Consider the following 18,907-nt stretch of genomic DNA (forward strand, 5'->3'; position numbering starts at 1 on the left):
CGAGAGCGATTTGAAAGAACCTGAAGAGGAGGATCAAGAGCCACAGACAGAAACTGATATTCCAGAATCTATGCCATCAGATATCCATCAGAGTATAGCTCAAGATCGGCCAAGGAGGGTTGGAGTTCGGCCACCTACGAGGTATGGTTTTGAGGACATGGTGGGTTATGCACTGCAGGTTGCTGAAGAGGTAGATACATCTGAGCCGTCTACTTACAAAGAAGCCATTTTAAGTCCTGATTCTGAAAAATGGTTTGCTGCTATGGGAGATGAGATGGAGTCCCTACACAAGAATCAGACATGGGATCTGGTCATACAGCCTTCGGGGAGAAAGATTATTACTTGCAAATGGGTTTTCAAGAAGAAGGAAGGGATATCACCAGCAGAAGGAGTCAAGTATAAAGTCAGGGTTGTTACCAGAGGTTTCAACCAAAGAGAGGGAGTGGACTACAATGAGATCTTCTCACCAGTGGTCAGACATACTTCCATCCGAGTGTTACTAGCGATAGTTATACATCAGAATCTGGAGCTTGAACAACTTGATGTAAAGACAGCGTTTCTACATGGAGAGTTGGAGGAAGAGATATACATGACTCAGCCGGATGGTTTCCAAGTTCAGGGAAGGAAAATCACGTCTGCAAGTTGAAGAAGTCCTTATATGGACTTAAGCAGTCTCCAAGGCAGTGGTACAAAAGGTTTGACAGCTATATGGCGAAGTTGGGCTATACTCGGAGCTCATATGATTGTTTTGTCTACTACAATAGGCTCAAGGATGATTCGTTCATCTATCTGGTGCTTTATGTAGACGATATGCTGATAGCTGCAAAGAAAAAGTATGACATTCAGAAGCTGAAGGGTTTACTTAGTGCTGAGTTTGAGATGAAGGATCTGGGAGCTGCTCGGAAGATTCTAGGGATAGAGATCATTAGAGACAGAGAGAGAAGGAAACTTTTCTTGTCACAGAGAAGCTACATTCAGAAGGTCTTGGCGAGGTTTGGCATGTCTTCATCTAAGCCTATTGATACCCCCAGTGCTGCCAATATCCACCTCACTACCATGTTCGCTCCACAGTCAGAAGAATAGAAGGAGTATATGTCACGAGTCCCTTATGCCAGTGCCGTAGGAAGTTTGATGTATGCTATGGTCTGTACAAGGCCAGATTTAGCACATGCAGTTAGTGTAGTGAGCAGATTCATGGGACAACCAGGGAGAGAACATTGGCAGGTTGTGAAGAGAATTTTCCGGTACCTTAGAGGTACATCTGACGTTGGTCTCATTTATGGAGGTGATACTCAGTGCTTGGTTACAAGCTATTCTGATTCAGACTATGCTGGAGATGTTGACACAAGAAGATCGATGACTGGCTATGTGTTTACCCTTGGAGGATCTGTCGTCAGTTGGAAGGCAACTTTGCAACCTACAATGACTTTGTCTACTACGGAAGCGGAGTACATGGCCTTGACAGAGGCTGCAAAAGAAGGGATTTGGTTGAAAGGGTTTGTTAGTGATCTTGGTCTGCATCATGATCAGGCTACGGTGTATTGTGACAGTTTGAGCACAATTTGTCTAGCCAAGGATCAAGTCCATCATGAGAGAACCAAGCATATTGACGTAAGGTATCATTTTCTGAGAAGTGAGAAGAGAATCAAGGTGAAGAAAGTAGGAACTGCTGATAATCCTGCTGATATGTTCACAAAGCCGGTTCCACAGAGCAAGTTTCAACACTGTTTGGACTTGCTCAACATCAGAAGCTGTTAATTGCCCTGCGGGGCAACTCTGAGGAAGAGGGGGAGGCCTGGAACTATCATAGTGCGTCTGAAGAATCTGTTCGGAGAATTCAAGTCAAGGTGGAGATTTGTTGAATGTCTTGCATCGGACCCGTTACAAACAGAAAGGACGGGGGTAGCTTAGCACTATATATATATATAGACGCTATGGCAAACCCTATTTTGTAATTCTGTTTTTGCCTCTCCATAATAAAACTGCTCCCTCTCTTCCCGTGGACGTAGCCAATTTATTGGTGAACCACGTAAATCTGTTGTCTTGTTTTTCGCGTTTATATATTTTCTCGTATTATCTCAAATTCCGCACAACAATTAGATCTAAGGTTATCTATATGGAGGGTAATATGAGCAAGATGGTATGTCTAAACTGAAGAAACTACAACATATGGAAAAGCAAGATGAAAGATATATTGTTCGTGAAAAAGATGCATCTTCTGATTTTTTCTGCTCATAAACCCGAGAATGTGACAGATGAAAATTGGGAATTTGAGCACCAATAAGTATGTGGATATATAATACAATGGGTTGAAAATAATGTTCGCAACCATATTGTGAATGAGACACATGCTAGAACATTGTGGAAAAAGTTGACGACGCTTTACGCTTCAAAAACTGGCAATAACAAGTTGTTCTTGTTAAAGCAATTGATGACTTTTAAATACAAAGAGGGCAGTCCTAATTTTGATTATACAAATGATTTTCAGGGTAATTTTGATCAGCTATCAGGAATGGGTGTTAATTTTAATGATGAAATACAAGGACTTTGGCTACTTAATACTCTACCGGATTCTTAGGAAACTCTTCGTGTTTCTTTAACAAATTCTGCCACTGGTGGAAAGGTGACTATGGAATATGCAAAGAGTGGTGTGTTGAATGAAGAGGTTAGATGAAAATCTCAAGATATATCTTCACATTCAGATGTTCTATATACAGAAGATCGAGGGAGACATAAGACAAGAGATCCGAGGAGTAAAGGTAAAAGCAGAAGAGAATCCAAATATTATATGTTATCATTGTGGAAAGAAAGGACATATTAAAAGATTTTGTAAACAATTGAAGCAAGATCTTAAAGAAGGGAAGAAGGAAAAAACAATGAAAATAATGTTGTTGTTGTTGTTGACCAAGATGACCTTCTTTTCGCTTGTGATAAAGACGTCATCAATTTTGTATCTCAAGATACAATTTGGATAGTAGATTCTGGAGCCACATCACATGTCACACCAAGAAAAGACTTCTTTTCATCTTATATTTCTGTTAACTCTGAGGTGTTAATGCTAGTGAGGTTAAGGTATTTGGTGTTGACACTGTTTGTTGGAAAACCAATACCGGTTCAACGTTGGTCCTTCAGAATGTCAAGCATGCTCCAGACATTCCCTTAAATTTGATCTTTGTAGGAAAACTAGATGATGATGGCTATCATAATGACTTGTGCAATGGCCAATGGAAGTTCACCAAAGGCTCTCTGATTTTACTCGAGGAAGAAAATATTCAAATTTATACGTGACACAAGGATCGATTCTTGGTGACTCTATAAATTTGGTGGAGAGCGAGACTTTATCAAAATTGTGGGACAAGAGTCTTAGTCATATGAGCGAGAGGGGGATCACCTGTTTGGCTAATAAGAATTTGCATGCTGGTATGAAACAAACAAAGGTGAAAAGATGAGTTCATTGCTTAGCAAGGAAACAGAAAAGACTTTCTTTTCACAGTCATCCTCCTTCAAGAAAGTCTGAGCTATTGGAGCTAGTACACTCAGATTTGTGTGGTCCTTTCAAAGTGAAGTCAAAAGGTGGTGCACTTTACTTTGCTACTTTCATTGATTGATCATTCTCGCAAGATTTTGGTATATCCTTTAAAATCCAAAGATCAAGTGCTTGATGTGTTTAAACAGTTTCAAGCCTTATCTGAGAGAAAAACGGGAAAGAAATTAAAATGTATTCACACTAATAATGGTGGTGAGTATATTGGTCCCTTTGATAACTACTGCAAATCGCAAGGAATTCGTCATCAGAAGACTCCTCCAAAAACCCCTCAATTAAATGGTTTGGCAGAGAGGATGAACAGAACTTTAGTTAAGAAAGTTAGATGTGTGCTTTCAGAGGCTAAACTTCCAAATTCTTTTTGGGCTGAAGCACTTGACACTGTTTCTTATGTTATCAACTTGTCTCCTGTTGTTGCTTTGGATGGTGATGTTCCAAACATAGTGTGCTTTGATAAGTATGTTTCTTATGATCACTTGAAAGTGTTCGGGTGTAAAGCTTGTGTGCATTTTCCAAAAAATGAGAGGTCAAAATTGGATGTTAAAAAACTAAGTAATGCATCTTCATTGGTTATGGTCAAGATGAGTTTGGATACATTTTTATGATCCAATTGATAAGAAACTCATTAGAAGTCGTGATGTTGTGTTCTTGGAAGATCAAACTATTGAAGATATTGACAAGACTGAGAAACTAGATTCTCGTACTGATGAGAGCTTAGTTGATGTTGATCCAATTCCTATTATTGATACATCTTCTGCACATGAGGGAACCCAAGGTAATGATCAAGATAATGATGAGAGTGTAGAACATATAATTATTCCTATTGATGATGTTGTGGTTTATAATAAACCAACTCATGTTGGGATGACCGCTTCGGATGCTCTAGAATCCTCTTGTAGAAGATCTACAAGAGAGAAGCGAAGCTCAACACGTTATTCTCATGATGAATATATTCTATTGACTATTATGGGAGAACCTGAAGGTTATGATGAATACATGTTAGATACTCATGGAGATAAGTGGAAAGAACTCATCGTAGACAATCATGAGTTTTGTAGAAGTGTGGCAGGCAAGAAGCCTGTCAAAAGTTCCTCCACTTGAAGTCCATTTGGCCCCTTGGCTGGAGGAGGAGTTTTTTGGGCTATTGCCTATGTTCCATCCAAAGGACCATGGCCTAATCCTACTTGTAAAATGATTGGAATTATTCTCTTTATTTGGTTTCCAATTCTATTAGGAAAAGGATTGAAATTGTAATCTTATTTGTAGTTGGTTTTAGCTTTGTAAGAAAAAGCACAACTCTATAAATTATGGAGGGTCTTGAGAGAATAATTCAATTGCTCATTGATATTGTCATTGAAGATATTAGAACATAAGAGAGGTTTTTGAGAGAGCTTTCAACAAGAGAAAAGAGAGAAGGAAAAGGATTCTTTTGTTGCAGTCTTTTTCTCCTACCAGCAACGTTCAGATCGTGTTTCCCGATTAACTAACCGTTGGATCAGGCTGAAATTTGGACTGAGTGTTACTGACATCTTGGTGGCTGATTTGAAAGGTGGAGATCAGATTCGGAGGTCAGCAAGGTCATGTTTTAGGTCCATAACAGAAGCTGAGTTTAGGTGGTGTTTCTTTCTATTTATCTTTTGTTGGTTTAGCTATTATTTGTTCTCTTTTGGCACTTGTTGTGTAGCCATTAGAATAATATTTGTAACCCTCTTATTGGTATAGTGAAGCAATTCGGATCTTGTCGACTCCATGATGGTTGCCTTCGATTTGAAGGGTTTTTCCACGTTAAACTTGATGTTCTTTATTGTTATATTTTCGGTTTTATCTTTTCGTCACAACAGGAATCACCCAAGTGTCTCACCATCTAGGTATAAGGAAGGAAGAGGTAGTTAGTTCTCTTTAGAGAAGCTTAGGAAAGTGAAGTATTGTTCTGCCCTGTTAGTTGGATTACCAGAACCAGTGAATTGATCTAATATCACCACTGCCATTAGAGTATCCACCAAGGATATATATTATAATAACTGAGAACACAAAATACAATTGAGAAATTGAAACAACAAGAAAGTAGTAACTAATGATCCTTCAAATTAACGAAATTTAGAATTTTAATAAAATGAGGAAAACATTAGAAATTACAGTGATAGATAGAATTGGATTAGAAACTTAGAAAAAAAAAACGAAGATGAGAGCAACGAGATTCTTTTCTTAATAATTTGCATAACCCATGAATCAGTAATTGCTACTCCTTTTGATGGAACCATTTCCATACCCACTACTTGACCAAGTCCTAAATTAACCTGATGCTATTGTTTGTTTTTCGCCTCATAGCTCTTGTCAACCCAATAACTATTTATTGGGTTGGACTTGGTTTATAAGAACGATAACATTTTAAATGTTGTTATGTTCTTGTTATGAGAAGAGGAGTCTTCAATTTATAGAGTTCCTTTTATTTTTCTCTAAGAAAAGAATAAATCAAATATGGAAGAGAAATATTTTTCATTTCATGAAAAAAAATTAGCATTATTTGTGGTAATACTTTGAGTTTCCTTTAAGAAAAAAAATAAAACTTAAAATATGGTAAAAAAAAATAGGATAAAATTCTAACACTATCTACGATCATGTTGTATTTAATCACTCTGCCCAACAACCTTCCTTATATCCACTATAGTCATTGTCTCACACCTCCTTATTGGGGTATTTGTAGTTTTTCTCTTCGCATGTCCGAACTAATTCAGTCTCGCCTCATCCCGTCCAACATAGGGCTTGATTAGAATCGCAGAAAGAAGTTGGGAGAAATATCTGAGTGTGGTGGCCACCATCACCTTGCCTTAAGTAACTTTGTTCCTGATCCTACCTGTTCTAGTATGCCCGTGCATCCATCTCAATATCCTTATTTCAACTATGTTCAATGTCTTTTGGAATTGGGCAAAGCTTTGCCGCGTATATATAGTTGATCTGACCATGCAACACTTTATGAAATTCACCTTTAAGGTTTGGTGACACATACTTATCACAAAAAATACTAAATGTGAGATTCCATTTCACCACCCCTCTCCAATTTCCAATACTTAGTCAACGCAAGGGATAATTTCAAATATAAACCTCTGCTCAAATTTGACTTTATAATGTTAACTTCCTTTGTCGTTCATGATATTAGATTTATCTCCCTTGTTTTAATTTTTTTTAACAAGTATTGGACCTAATTACCACTAAGATTAAAAATAATTATAATTTGACTAATTGTTCTTTTAGTTTTACTAAACATATAAACTACAGTGTTACGAAATTAAACTTAAGTAGATATCTATATAATAATCCCTTTAGTTGTATATGTTTTACTATAATAAGTTTATGAGTAAATTGATTTGACTTGGGTGACTTGATTAATACTGAATAAACTGAAGTGATTTTAATGAGTAATTTATTAAATCGTTTTGCCAAAGGAGGGAAATAAACATGTAATGTCTATTTTACACTACAGGAAAGAAGAAAAAAAAAAGCCAGATGAACCTGTTTAGGCATTACCTAATAAAGGCCAGAAATTCAATACATAATATGCGCAACACACTACAATAAAAATGATCATTAACGATATTTAATTCTTAATTGTTTCTAAATATATATTTTTAGCGGCATTTATCACTTTTTGTATATGTTCCTAAAGCATTTAGTGACATTGATTGAAATGACACTTAACTAATGCCTATAAAGACTTCAACACTCTTTATTAGTGTCAATATTTAATGCCGCTAAATATTATTTTTGTAATAGTGACATTGTATTCGATCCAATAATAATACATATAGCACCATCATGTTATGAACAACCACACTAGTACAATCATTTGGTTTGAATTCAAGTTATCATAGATAAGTTATGTTAAGAATATTTTTTATTGAGTGTTTAATTTGTTGTATTCAAAATAATTAGATATTGCATAAATTTTAAGAATAATTTATTTGTTTACAAAAGTACCTTTCATAAATGTGAAAAAAAATGTATAAAAAGGGTTTTAAAGGATGTTTTTGTCATTTACTTATTTTATTTCCGGAATACTGTACCACCTAAGGAAAGGATAACTTATCTCGATACTAATTATTGATCCGAAAATAAATACTCCCAAATACATCAAACCAAAGAACAAATTAAATGATACTACATTTTAAAATCTCATGACTATTTTGTGTATCCTTCGCACAAAACCACCCCTCAAATAAATCAACCAAAGAACTAATTAAATGATACTACATTTTAAAATCTCATGACTTTTGTATATCCTTCGCATCAAACGACCCCTCAAATAAATCAATCAAAGAACAAATTAAATAATACTATATTTTAAAATCTCATGACTATTTTGTGTATACCAAACAACCCCTCAAATAAATCCATTCAAGCCTCACCCCCTCTTCCCTCAAGCCGAAGCATCCTTTTTATAATATTGGTGGATATATTTTTTAGAAGATATTAAGACTATTTGTATTTCTACATTTTGGCATGAAAGCAACATTATGGTGTTGACATTCCAAAGTCAAATTATGATCTACTAAGGCATAAAATGTGCCGTTTAAATTCTAACTACGTACTTTTGTGTTCTTTAAAATTGCCATACCTTCATTATATTTGATATTTAAGGGTGAGCTATGACTTCTTCTTCTTCTTTTCAGGCTCTATATGAACAAGACGGAGTACAAGTAGAGGCCGAGCCAGGATAAAGAGTTGGAGTTCTAAATTTTCTGTAAAACTGTCAATCAATTTTTGTTAGGGGTTCAGAAGTTATATACATATATAATTAATTAATTTTCTAGTACAAATTCAATTGATCTACGAAAAAGTTATTGGGTTCGTTCGAGAATCAATGAATCCCACTTAGCTCTGCGTTTGAGTACAAGCTAGACAAATGAGATCGAACAACCTATTTACGGATTTCTTTTATCACATCAATCACCGTGTATATATATATATGTATATATATATATATATATATATATATATATATATATATATAACGAAAGAGTTGTTGCCATATTTCTCATTGAATTCAAATCTAAATATTTGTTCATCCCAAATTTAAGCTATTGATGGTGATTAAAATTTTATCCAAGAAGATATGCCAAATTAAATCTTTTTGCGGTACAAAATCTATCAACATTGATTTACTCTATCATTATTATATAATTGATGAAGGAAAGTTTATTGACTCTAGAGAGTAAATTGGAATTAAGTGCATGTAAATTCATTTGGATTGGAAGCTCATTATTCAAGAAAATATTTTTATTTGTATAGTTCTATTAGTGAGCTTTAAATTTCAAAAGCCTATAATACATGGGAAGAAGTATATTGTTTTTTTTTTAATTTTAGAATTTCTTGAATAAACTCCTACTGTAAGCCTAATTAGTCGTGTCGGGGTCTCAGGGAAGTAATTACTAAATTACAAATATACATTGATTTAAGTCTCTTTGACCATGGATAATTTCACCTTTTTTCGAAATTTAATATCACAAATCGAAAATATTTTATAAGTTGTCGTTTTTTCCACATTTTTTACTGCAAAATAGCTCACAATTTTTTTAAAACTATTTCGTTTCATATTTATATCCAAAAATGCAACTATAATTTTTAAGTATTCTATTCTACTTTAAACGAATATTATTTTCTTTGTCTAACAATAATTGTTCTTATATTTCTTAAAGGGAAATGACTATAATTAATTAAAAGAGTAAAATAGAAACTAAGTGTAAAATTATCTATTGATTTCATAAAGTGGACAGGTATTATTAGATTTCTCAAAATAGTATAGTCAACAACTATTATTGAACGTAGAGAGTAGTATTTTTGTCAAACACCATTTAGTTTATTTTTTTTAAAAAAAATGAAGAAGATAAGAAGTACAATACAAGAATAAGAAGAAGTATAGTCAACCCAATTAAGCAGTACAGAATTGTAGTAGTACTACCCTAATTTGGCCCCTATTTTCTATATATAACAAGTACCCTCCAATATTCAATATCCCAAAGGCTAATTCCATCTTCACAAGCCATATCATATACTATACCTCATTATTAATACAAAATGGATCATGACATGCCAGGAATGGGAGGAATGTCACCACCATCACCACCACAAGATCACATGATGATGAGCATGGGGTTGACACACATGACATTTTTTTGGAGTAAAAATGCTGAAATTTTATTCTCAGGTTGGCCAGGAACGCGAACGGGCATGTATGTCCTAGCTTTGATCATTGTATTTGTGGTCTCCTTGTTTGTGGAATGGCTCTCTAACTCAAATTACTTGAAAGACAAGATGTCAAATTATAATGGTCTTGTTAAGACATTTGTGCATGGTCTAAAAATAGCTCTTGCTTATCTTCTTATGCTTGCTATTATGTCTTTTAATGTTGGTGTTTTTATAGTTGTTGTGGCTGGACATACTTTAGGTTATTTCCTATTTGGTAGGTGTAATAATTCTGAGAGTAATGCATGCCAAGCTTGATCCATTTTCACCGTTGATGCAGTCGAAGCTCTTAATGTAATATCTGATGGTGAAGACATCGAAGTTGTTTGGTCAATTGTTCTCAATCGTTATTGTTGCATAAGTCTTATTATTTTCTAAATTTCCATTTTCCAAACATTCTTGATATATGTCAATTGTCAACTTAATTATTATTTTCTAAATTTCCATTGTGTTAGATGTATTTGGTTGTTATACTGTAAATTAAAGGGATATATATACGTTCTTCTTCACATTTGCCTAATTAATTTGATGATCATTTAGTAAAATTACTGGTTCCTTTCATTTATATCATTATTATATGTTACTCCTTTTTTCTTAATCAATTCCATGTGGTATCTTCTATATCTGAAATCTTTTAACGATAGAAAATTATTGGACTATAGTATTTTTAGGAGCACAAAATTCTTCTTCTATCTTTGGTAGTTCAAGTTTCAGGTATTTAATGTACAAAATTTTAGATAGGGAAAAAGTCAAAATTATCATTAATTTTGATATATTAGTTAAGTTTATTTTGGCCATATTGTTCATATCTTTATGGTCACAAAACTTATGACATATACTTCTACATTAACAATTTTCCTCTAATCTGCTCAAACTTACCCAATTTCAATCAAAATTATCCATTTTGAATGAATTCTCAATTAAATCCGACCCGCGGTCCAATAAATGAAAACCCAAATCAATTTATATCGACAAAAGCCACCACCACTATAAACAAAAACAAAATATAATTTTCAATTTCTTCAAAACAAACCAAATGTTATTTTGAATTACTCTTGTTGAGTCCATCCAAAGAAGTCATGTACTCGTTTGGTGTGTAGGATATAGAAAAATAGTGATGGAATAAAAATTTTGTGTCTTATTTCGTTGCCATGTTTGGGACAACCATTCTCCTTTCTCACTAATTTAGACATCCCAGACATAGATGTAGAAACACTCTTAGCATGACAATCTAAAATGATATGATGCAGAGATAAAAAAAAACTCATACCTAGAATAACATTAAAATCTATTATGTCTAGAATTATCTAATCTATATAGGGTTTATAACCCATAAAAGTTACTAGGGGAATGATAGATTATATCAACCATCACAAAATCTCCCATAGAAGTAAAAACATACACAAGAACATTAAGAGACTCACAAATGATGCTCAAACCACCACCAAATGAAATAGAAAGTGAAACCAGGATCTGTATCCATTCGGTCACAAATACGAATGGTACATCACTACATAAAAAATAATCATTAGTGGCAATTAGCACTCTTTATATATATCCCTAAAACCATTAGCGATATTGGTTCTAATGACACTTAACTAATGCCAAGAAAGACTTTAACACTTTTTATCAATGTCAATACTGTTTAATGCCGCTAAAAGTTGTTTTTGTTGTAGTGCATATGACATTGTGTTGGATGACTCTACCAAGAAGGCATAGAAGTGATGCCTACCCCGTGTTTGTGAGCTGCCCCTACTGGGCTGAGTATTGTCATCTTTACTTGCTTGAACACCACCTCTGTTAGGTTGAGTGCCATCTCTACCTATTATGTGGCCACCCCCCCCCCCCCCAACCCAACAACTGAAGACGATCTATGCTAAATGGACTCTCTCTTCTACCTGCTTGAACTGTAACATGTTGTTGCTTTACTAGTGTCCAGGCTAGATTTGAGACATAATATATGAATATGCCCCAACTACCAAACACTTAAAGAAAACTTGATCCATGGGCGAGGCGGTGTGGTCCTTTAAGTTGGTTTAAGCGATGGCTTAGGGAACTCTCTAGAATTAATTAGGGGTTAACTGATATCGTTTTATTAGTCTTTTGACAACCTATATAAAGCTATTAGACCCTTAATTAAGTGATTATAAATCATTTTTTCAATTCACCCAGAAGAGACTCAATTCCCTCTAAAAAATCCTCTCTCTAGAAAGTAAAAGAAGAACAAAAAGGAAGGTCAAGATAGGTCAAGACTCCATTCTTTTCAAGCTTGATAGGATTTGTTTGTATCTAAGGTATATGGCTATCCATGAGTTCTTGCACTCATGGAATCCCCTAGTTATACCCCAATTCAAGTTAGGGTTCCTTCCAATATTGTGGGTTAAGTTGAGTATGAATCCAATTGAGTGGATATTACTTGTTTATGATTGTTTTAGTATTGAATCATATAGTATGATGAATCTACATGTTTTCTATGGATAACCCTAGTTAGTTGATGAAACTGAAATAATGTGTATTTCTTCCTTAAAGAGGAAAACTGAAGACTTAGAGATGATCTTCTAGAATTGATGATACACAGTAATTGTTAAGGAATAGGAGCATGTAAACAAGAATTGAATCATATCATAGTATATATGATGGATCATGACTAGTAAAATCAATATGATGAATTATACATGTTAAAGCTCCAAGAGGGAAACTTATAGGATAATGGTAGACTTTAGATAAAATTGTTGTGGAAGGACTTTACCCACCTAATCTACCTCATGAATGTTCGAATGCATAGAGTGATAGAATCATACGAGTTAGGATGATACGTATGTCTAGTGCTTGAACCCTAGGTATGATGCTTTGGAGTAAGCTTTGACCCTCAAGGAGGTGAAGTATGAGATTATGTTTGTAGTCATTTAACTACTTGATTATGAATATATCCATGTTTGATGTAGTCATTCTAGATGTGTCGATTTGATATAATTATGAATATATCCATGTCTAATGTTGTCATTCTAGATATGTTGATTTAATATGAGCTTTGACCCTTAAAAGGGGAAATATATGATATTATGCATGTTTTATGAGGTTTATATATGCTTTTAGTAATACTTTTATAACACTTTGATAGTAAAGTGAATAGTCTCATAATCTAGTTGTTGTGTTGTTGAAAGATTATCCTAACATACACACTTATGCATGAATATGCTATATTGTAAAAGGCTTGTCACATGTAGTGATTCTAATTAAGGTCGAAAGACTAGTCTCACCTATTGAATCTATGAGTTATGTTGGATTGAGTGTCAAGACATTATTCCATAAATATGAACTTAAGTCAAGACTTAATATGAACTCAATGGGAATTATGCTTAGCACCGAGTGGATATTGTCTCATGAGATAAAATTCCCTCCATAAGTTGAGGACGGGTTTCTAATAAAAATCACCTTATCCCATAAGCTATGTGCCCTCGTAGGTTACTTAGGTATTTGGATCCACCTAAGCTAAGAGTATGGTTCTACCTTAGGCAAGTGGAGCAACCGCTTTTTGGTGTGGGGTAGATATTGAGTTCCATTTTAGCTCACATGGTCTATGTCAGTTAAGACTAATTTTATGAAAACAAGAATATGACTTATGAACTATGTTTACTTAAGAATCTTTACTTAGTATAGATGAGAGTATGATATCTTATTCATGCATTGCACAATTATGCTTTGAGGGTATCTATGGTATGTTCCTTTTATATTATATATCATGATCCATGTAATGACTATGCTTATAATGTATGCTTATGATGTATGCTTAGTTTGGATTGTAGCTTGAAATGCCTTTCCAATGCATGTGTGACTAAATTTGAGTATCCCCTTGCAAATAATAAGTAAGCTAGATATGGGATTAAAAGATGATAGATATGAATTTGGATCTTAAGTGACTTTCTTAACATGGGTGGGGTTATGGGGTCCTATCCATGTATTGCACAAGCTTGTCTTGAGGTGACTTATGGAGTGTTTCTTTGACATTATGTTATTCTAAATGCATTATTATGCCTATGAGTATGATATATCTATTATGCTCACAAGTTATGAATATTTTCTATTATACTTATAGCCTACGTCTTATGATAATGCCTCTTATGGTCATGACTTAGGTTATTGTCTCTTATGTTATGGTACATGACTTAGGTTGACTAATGCCTCTTATATTCTTATGTTGATGTTTTATGCTAGCCATCATATTTAGTACATTATTGTACTAATACATACTTTTGACTACATCGTTATCAAATGTAGAGTTCGGCAATATTGGCTTCTATCCTTGTTGCTAGGTTCATTCCAGATAAAGAAAATAAGATTTGGTGAGTCCTCATAGAATCGAGAAATTGATCACCCATTTACCTTTTCATGTCTTTCTTTTTATGTTAGAAGTTTTGTACGGGATGTTTCCCTAAGACTTCATGGATTAGATGGTTCGAGACAATTATAGTAAACTTTCGCTTTGATTTTTTGAGACTTCGATTGTTATTGAAAATCTTTTAAAATTTTGTATTTTTAGATTATCTTATGTTATGATATGCTAAGGGCTTGTATGAGACCAGTTCAGGGTCAAGTACACCATGTTACATATAAGGGGTACCCCTTGATCGTGACAAACTTAGTAATTAGAGCACAAAAGTTTAGAATGGTTTTAGGGTGTCTCAAACCACGTCTAGTAGAGTCTTGTTCATAAATGTAAAGCACACCACATTTATGTATAGGAGGCTATTGGATGTTTAGGTTACTTCACTTCTTCATTTTCTAAGTCTTACCATGGAGTTAACTCTTTTTTGGTCTTTCTACTAATCTGTGCCGGATGGTTTTCAGGATATGACTACTTCAAGATAGTCCTCCATATAATGCTCCGATATGTGTATTATGCTTATTTATATTCTGCTATTGCTTGTCTTTTGTGACTTGATAGACTTGAATTTGATGTTGTCTTTAGTATGAATGGTTTGTATTATGATCATGTTTATTTAGTGATGGAACCCGACTTATTCTTGATGAGTTTTAGGGCTATGTGGAGAGATTTGATGAATAGGGTGCTTAAGTAATGCCTAGTGTGTAGAGTGAGTAGACTCCATTAAAAGGTAGTAGTCACCATGTTTTAGAATCATCTCGGGTGAGTGATGTTAAAGCTTAGTAATAACTTTTTACGACCATGGAATTGAAATAAATGGTTCTTAGAAGAGTCCATATAGGCCTACTCGTAAGGGGGAGATGATGTGCTTAGATAAAAAGGTCGTTAAGTGTTCTTGATGTTTATGATTTAGGTTGGATTGAAATTTTCATCTTGAGAGGTATAGTGAATTGGGAAGATTAGTCCCAGTTTTGTAGGCTCATGTGAGATCTTGAGTGGAGTTGGTAAGGTTGATTGTGAACTAGAGTTGCTTAATGAGTGGCACCAATATGGTTTTACATGTCTCTAGAATATAGAAGGGTGTTGAAGATTTGACATTCATGAATCCCATAAGGAGAATTGGTCTTCTAGTGAGGGTTTTAGGTGAGGGTGATACTAGAGAGGCCAGGGATCAATGAGATGTCCCGATGTCCTCATCCTTTTTCCTCTATTCCTCCTTTAGTTGTGAGATGATAAGTTCCTCTTAGTCGTAATATGTTTTGGAGTCATATGTGTTTTAGATGTTTCCATGATTCCCTTATTTGGTGCATGTTCATGAAAACATGTTTTTTAACAGAAAATAAAGTTGCATGATTAAAGTTTCCTCATGTTATTGTGCATTTAGTATGTGTTGCATATTTGACTTTATGAGATGAATAAATGAGCATGCCTCCCGAAATAAATTATTTTTTAAAGTAAATTGCATATGATCTCCATGAGAGTTTGTTGAACATGTTTTAGGTCGGAGATGGCAGTTCCTCCTTGAATATGAGTAGATGTTGAATTTCATGCATTTTGGGTTGTTACATATAGTTCATACTCTCTTGTTTTGGATTGAGTATGTTTACCTTGGAGTTAAAGTTTTCCTCCTTTGTTCATATGCATTTATATGGGTTGCAAGCATGATGGGTTTCTATTCTAGAGTCTTGACCTTAAGAAGTGCCTAGAGTTTCACTTGATGATGAATGTTCCTAAAGGTGAGATACTATAATTCTCCGGAAACTAGTAGACTAAACTAGAGCCTTGTAAGTGTTTTAAAGATTGACGTGGGGGTTAGAGTCATAGATATGATCTCCCATGATTAGAATGAAGGGTTCAGGGGTTAAACATCAAGGTATGACTACCCAAGGACCAACCAAGGATCATCAAAGAAGACCCTAGCAAACCACAAATCTGCCTAAAACAGTGCACATACGATTGGGGACCCACACCCTGTAGGGTGACTCACAACCCATGGGTGAAAGGTCGTGGGTCAGGGTCCCAAAACAGGCTGCAGACCACCGCCCGCGGAGGACTAGAACGCCTCGTAGGTCCACCCACAGCCCATGGGCGTGGTCTCATGGGTGAGGTAGTGTGGTACTTTAAGTTGGTTTAAGTCATGGCTTAATGAGCTTTCTAGGACTAATTTGGGTTAAGTGGTGTCATTTTATTAGTAATTAGACAACCTATATAAAGATATTAGACCCTTAATTAAGTGATTCTAAATCATTATTTCAATTCACCCAAAAAAGACCCAATTCCCTCTAACACATTATCTCTCTAGTAAGAAGAAGAAGAAGAAAGAGAAAAAGAAAGATTCCCCTAGTTATACCACAACTGTGAAGATGAAATCCCTAATTCAAGTTAGGGTATTGTGGTTTAAGTTGAGTATGAGTCCAATTCAGTGAATATTACTTGTTTATGATTGTTTTACTATTGAATCATGATAGTGTGATGAATTTACATATTTTCCATGGCTAACCCTAGTTAATTGAAGAAATTAAAGTAATGTGGGTTTGTGCCTTAAAAAGGGAATTGGAGACTTAGAGACGGTCTTCTCTAAAATTGATGATATGAGTAGTAATTACTTAGGAATAACAGCATGTACACATAAACTGAATTAGATTATAGTATATATAATGGACCATGACTAGTAAAGCTTGAAGTTAAACCTTTATGATTATTTATGACTAGAATCACCTAATAATGAAGAAAGTGGTTAGAATGCCTTCAAATCAAAGTATGTAGGATGATTATAAGAAGTAAATCTTAGAGAAAAATGCTTGTATTCATGAATGTTGATCGATGGGTTTTGATATTAAAGTCAATATGATGAATTATGCATGTTAAGGCTCCAAGAGTGAAGCTTATATGATAGTGGTGTGCTTTGTATAAATTGTTGTGGAAGGATTTTACCAACCTAATATACCTCATGAATGTTTGAATGCATAAAGTGATAGAATTACATGAGTTAGGATGATATTCATGTCTAGTGCTTGAACCCTAGGTGTGATGATTAAAGTTAAGTTTTAAAGCTAAAGGGGATGAAGTATGAGATTATGCTTGTAGCAATTGTACTATTTGATTATGAATATATTCATGTCTAATATAGTCATTGCAGATGTGTTGATTTGATATAATTATGAATATATCCATGTCTAATGTTTCATTCTAGATGTATTGCTTTAGTATGAGCTTTGATCCTTGAAAGGGAAAAATATGATATTATGCATATTTTATGAGATTTATGTATATACTTTTAGAAACACTTTCAGAGTAAATGAATATGCTCATGATTTAGTTGTTGTGTACTTGAAAGGTTATTCTCATAAATACACTTATGCATGAATATGATATGATGTGCAAGGTTTGTTAGATGTAGTAATTCTATATGTTGGAAGACTAGTCTCACCTATTGAATCTATGAGCTATAGGATAAGTTATGTTGGATTGAGTATCAAGACATTCTTCCATAAATATGAACTTAAGTCTAGAACTTAGTATGAACTCAATAATAATTATACTTAGTAGCGAGCGGATATTGTCTCATGAGATGGAAGCTCCTCCGTAAGTTGAGCGCGGGTTTCTTGTAACAATCTCCTCATCCCATAAAGTATTTGCCTTTGTAGGTTACTTAGTTATTTGGATCCACCTAAGCTAAGAATATGGTTCTACTTTAGACAAGTAGAGCAACCCTTTTTCTGTGCGGGGTAGACATCAGATTCCATTTTAGCTCACATGGTCTATGTCGGTTAAGGCTAATTGCCAAAACAAAAATATGCATTATGAACTATGGTTACTGAAGAAGCTTTACATAGTATGAGCGAGAGTATGACATCTTATTCATGCATTACACAAGCATGCTTTGAGATATTTATAGTATGTTTCTTTTATATTATGATGATCTATCTAATGAGTATTCTTATGAGATATGCTTATGATGTATGCTTAGTGTGGATTATAACTTGAAAGGCCTTTCCATTGCATGTGCGACTAAAGGTGATTATTCCCTTGCCTATGATAAGTAAGCTAGGGATGATAATAAAATATGATAAAATCAATGAGGACCTAAAGTGACTTGCTTAACATGGATGGATTACAAGGTGCTATCCATGTATTGCACAAGCTTGTCTTGAGGTGACTTATGAAGTGTTTCTTTGACATTATGTTGTTCTAAATGCATTAATTATGCCTATAACTATGATGTTGTCTATTATGCTAACATGTTATGATTATTTTCTATTATGCTTATAGCCTATGTCTTATGATAACGTCTCTTATGCTCATGACTTAGTTTATTATCTCTTATGTTTATGTTACATGACTTATGTTGACTACTGCCTCTTATATGTTTATGTTGATATTTTATGCTAGCCATAATATTTAGTACATTATTGTACTAACACATAGTTTTTCCTATATTCTTATCAAATGTAGGATTCGGCAATATTGAATTCCATCATCTTGGCTAGGTTCATAATAGATCAACAAAAGAAGATTTGGTGAATTCTCATAACATCGAGGACTTGATCACCCTTTTACCTTTTTATATCTTCCTTTTTATGTTAGAAGTTGTGTACGAGTTGTGGTCCTAAGGCTTTCATGTATTAGATAGTTTGAGACAAGTATAGTAAACTTCCACTTCGTTTTATCATACTTCCATTTTTATGAAAAATGTTTTTAAATTCTGTACTTTTCTCATTCCAAATTAGTTCTTTCTA

The 18,907-nt window shown here is 34.3% G+C and overlaps 1 protein-coding gene across 1 annotated transcript; it reads left to right on the top strand.

Moving 5' to 3' along the window:
- Positions 1-9,616: 9,616 nt before the first annotated feature.
- LOC101244986 (copper transporter 6) lies at positions 9,617-10,042 on the top strand. The gene has a single exon (XM_019215535.1). It carries the CDS (start codon positions 9,617-9,619, stop codon positions 10,040-10,042), a length of 426 nt encoding a protein of 141 aa, XP_019071080.1.
- The last annotated feature ends 8,865 nt before the right edge of the window (positions 10,043-18,907 follow it).

The sequence above is a fragment of the Solanum lycopersicum genome, chromosome 9 (genome assembly GCF_036512215.1).
Source record: "Solanum lycopersicum chromosome 9, SLM_r2.1".
Taxonomy (NCBI): domain Eukaryota; kingdom Viridiplantae; phylum Streptophyta; class Magnoliopsida; order Solanales; family Solanaceae; genus Solanum; species Solanum lycopersicum.

Coding starts and splice junctions, on each gene's coding strand:
- LOC101244986 (XM_019215535.1), top strand. CDS start 9,617: ATGGATCATGACATGCCAGGAATGGGAGGAATGTCACCACCATCACCA.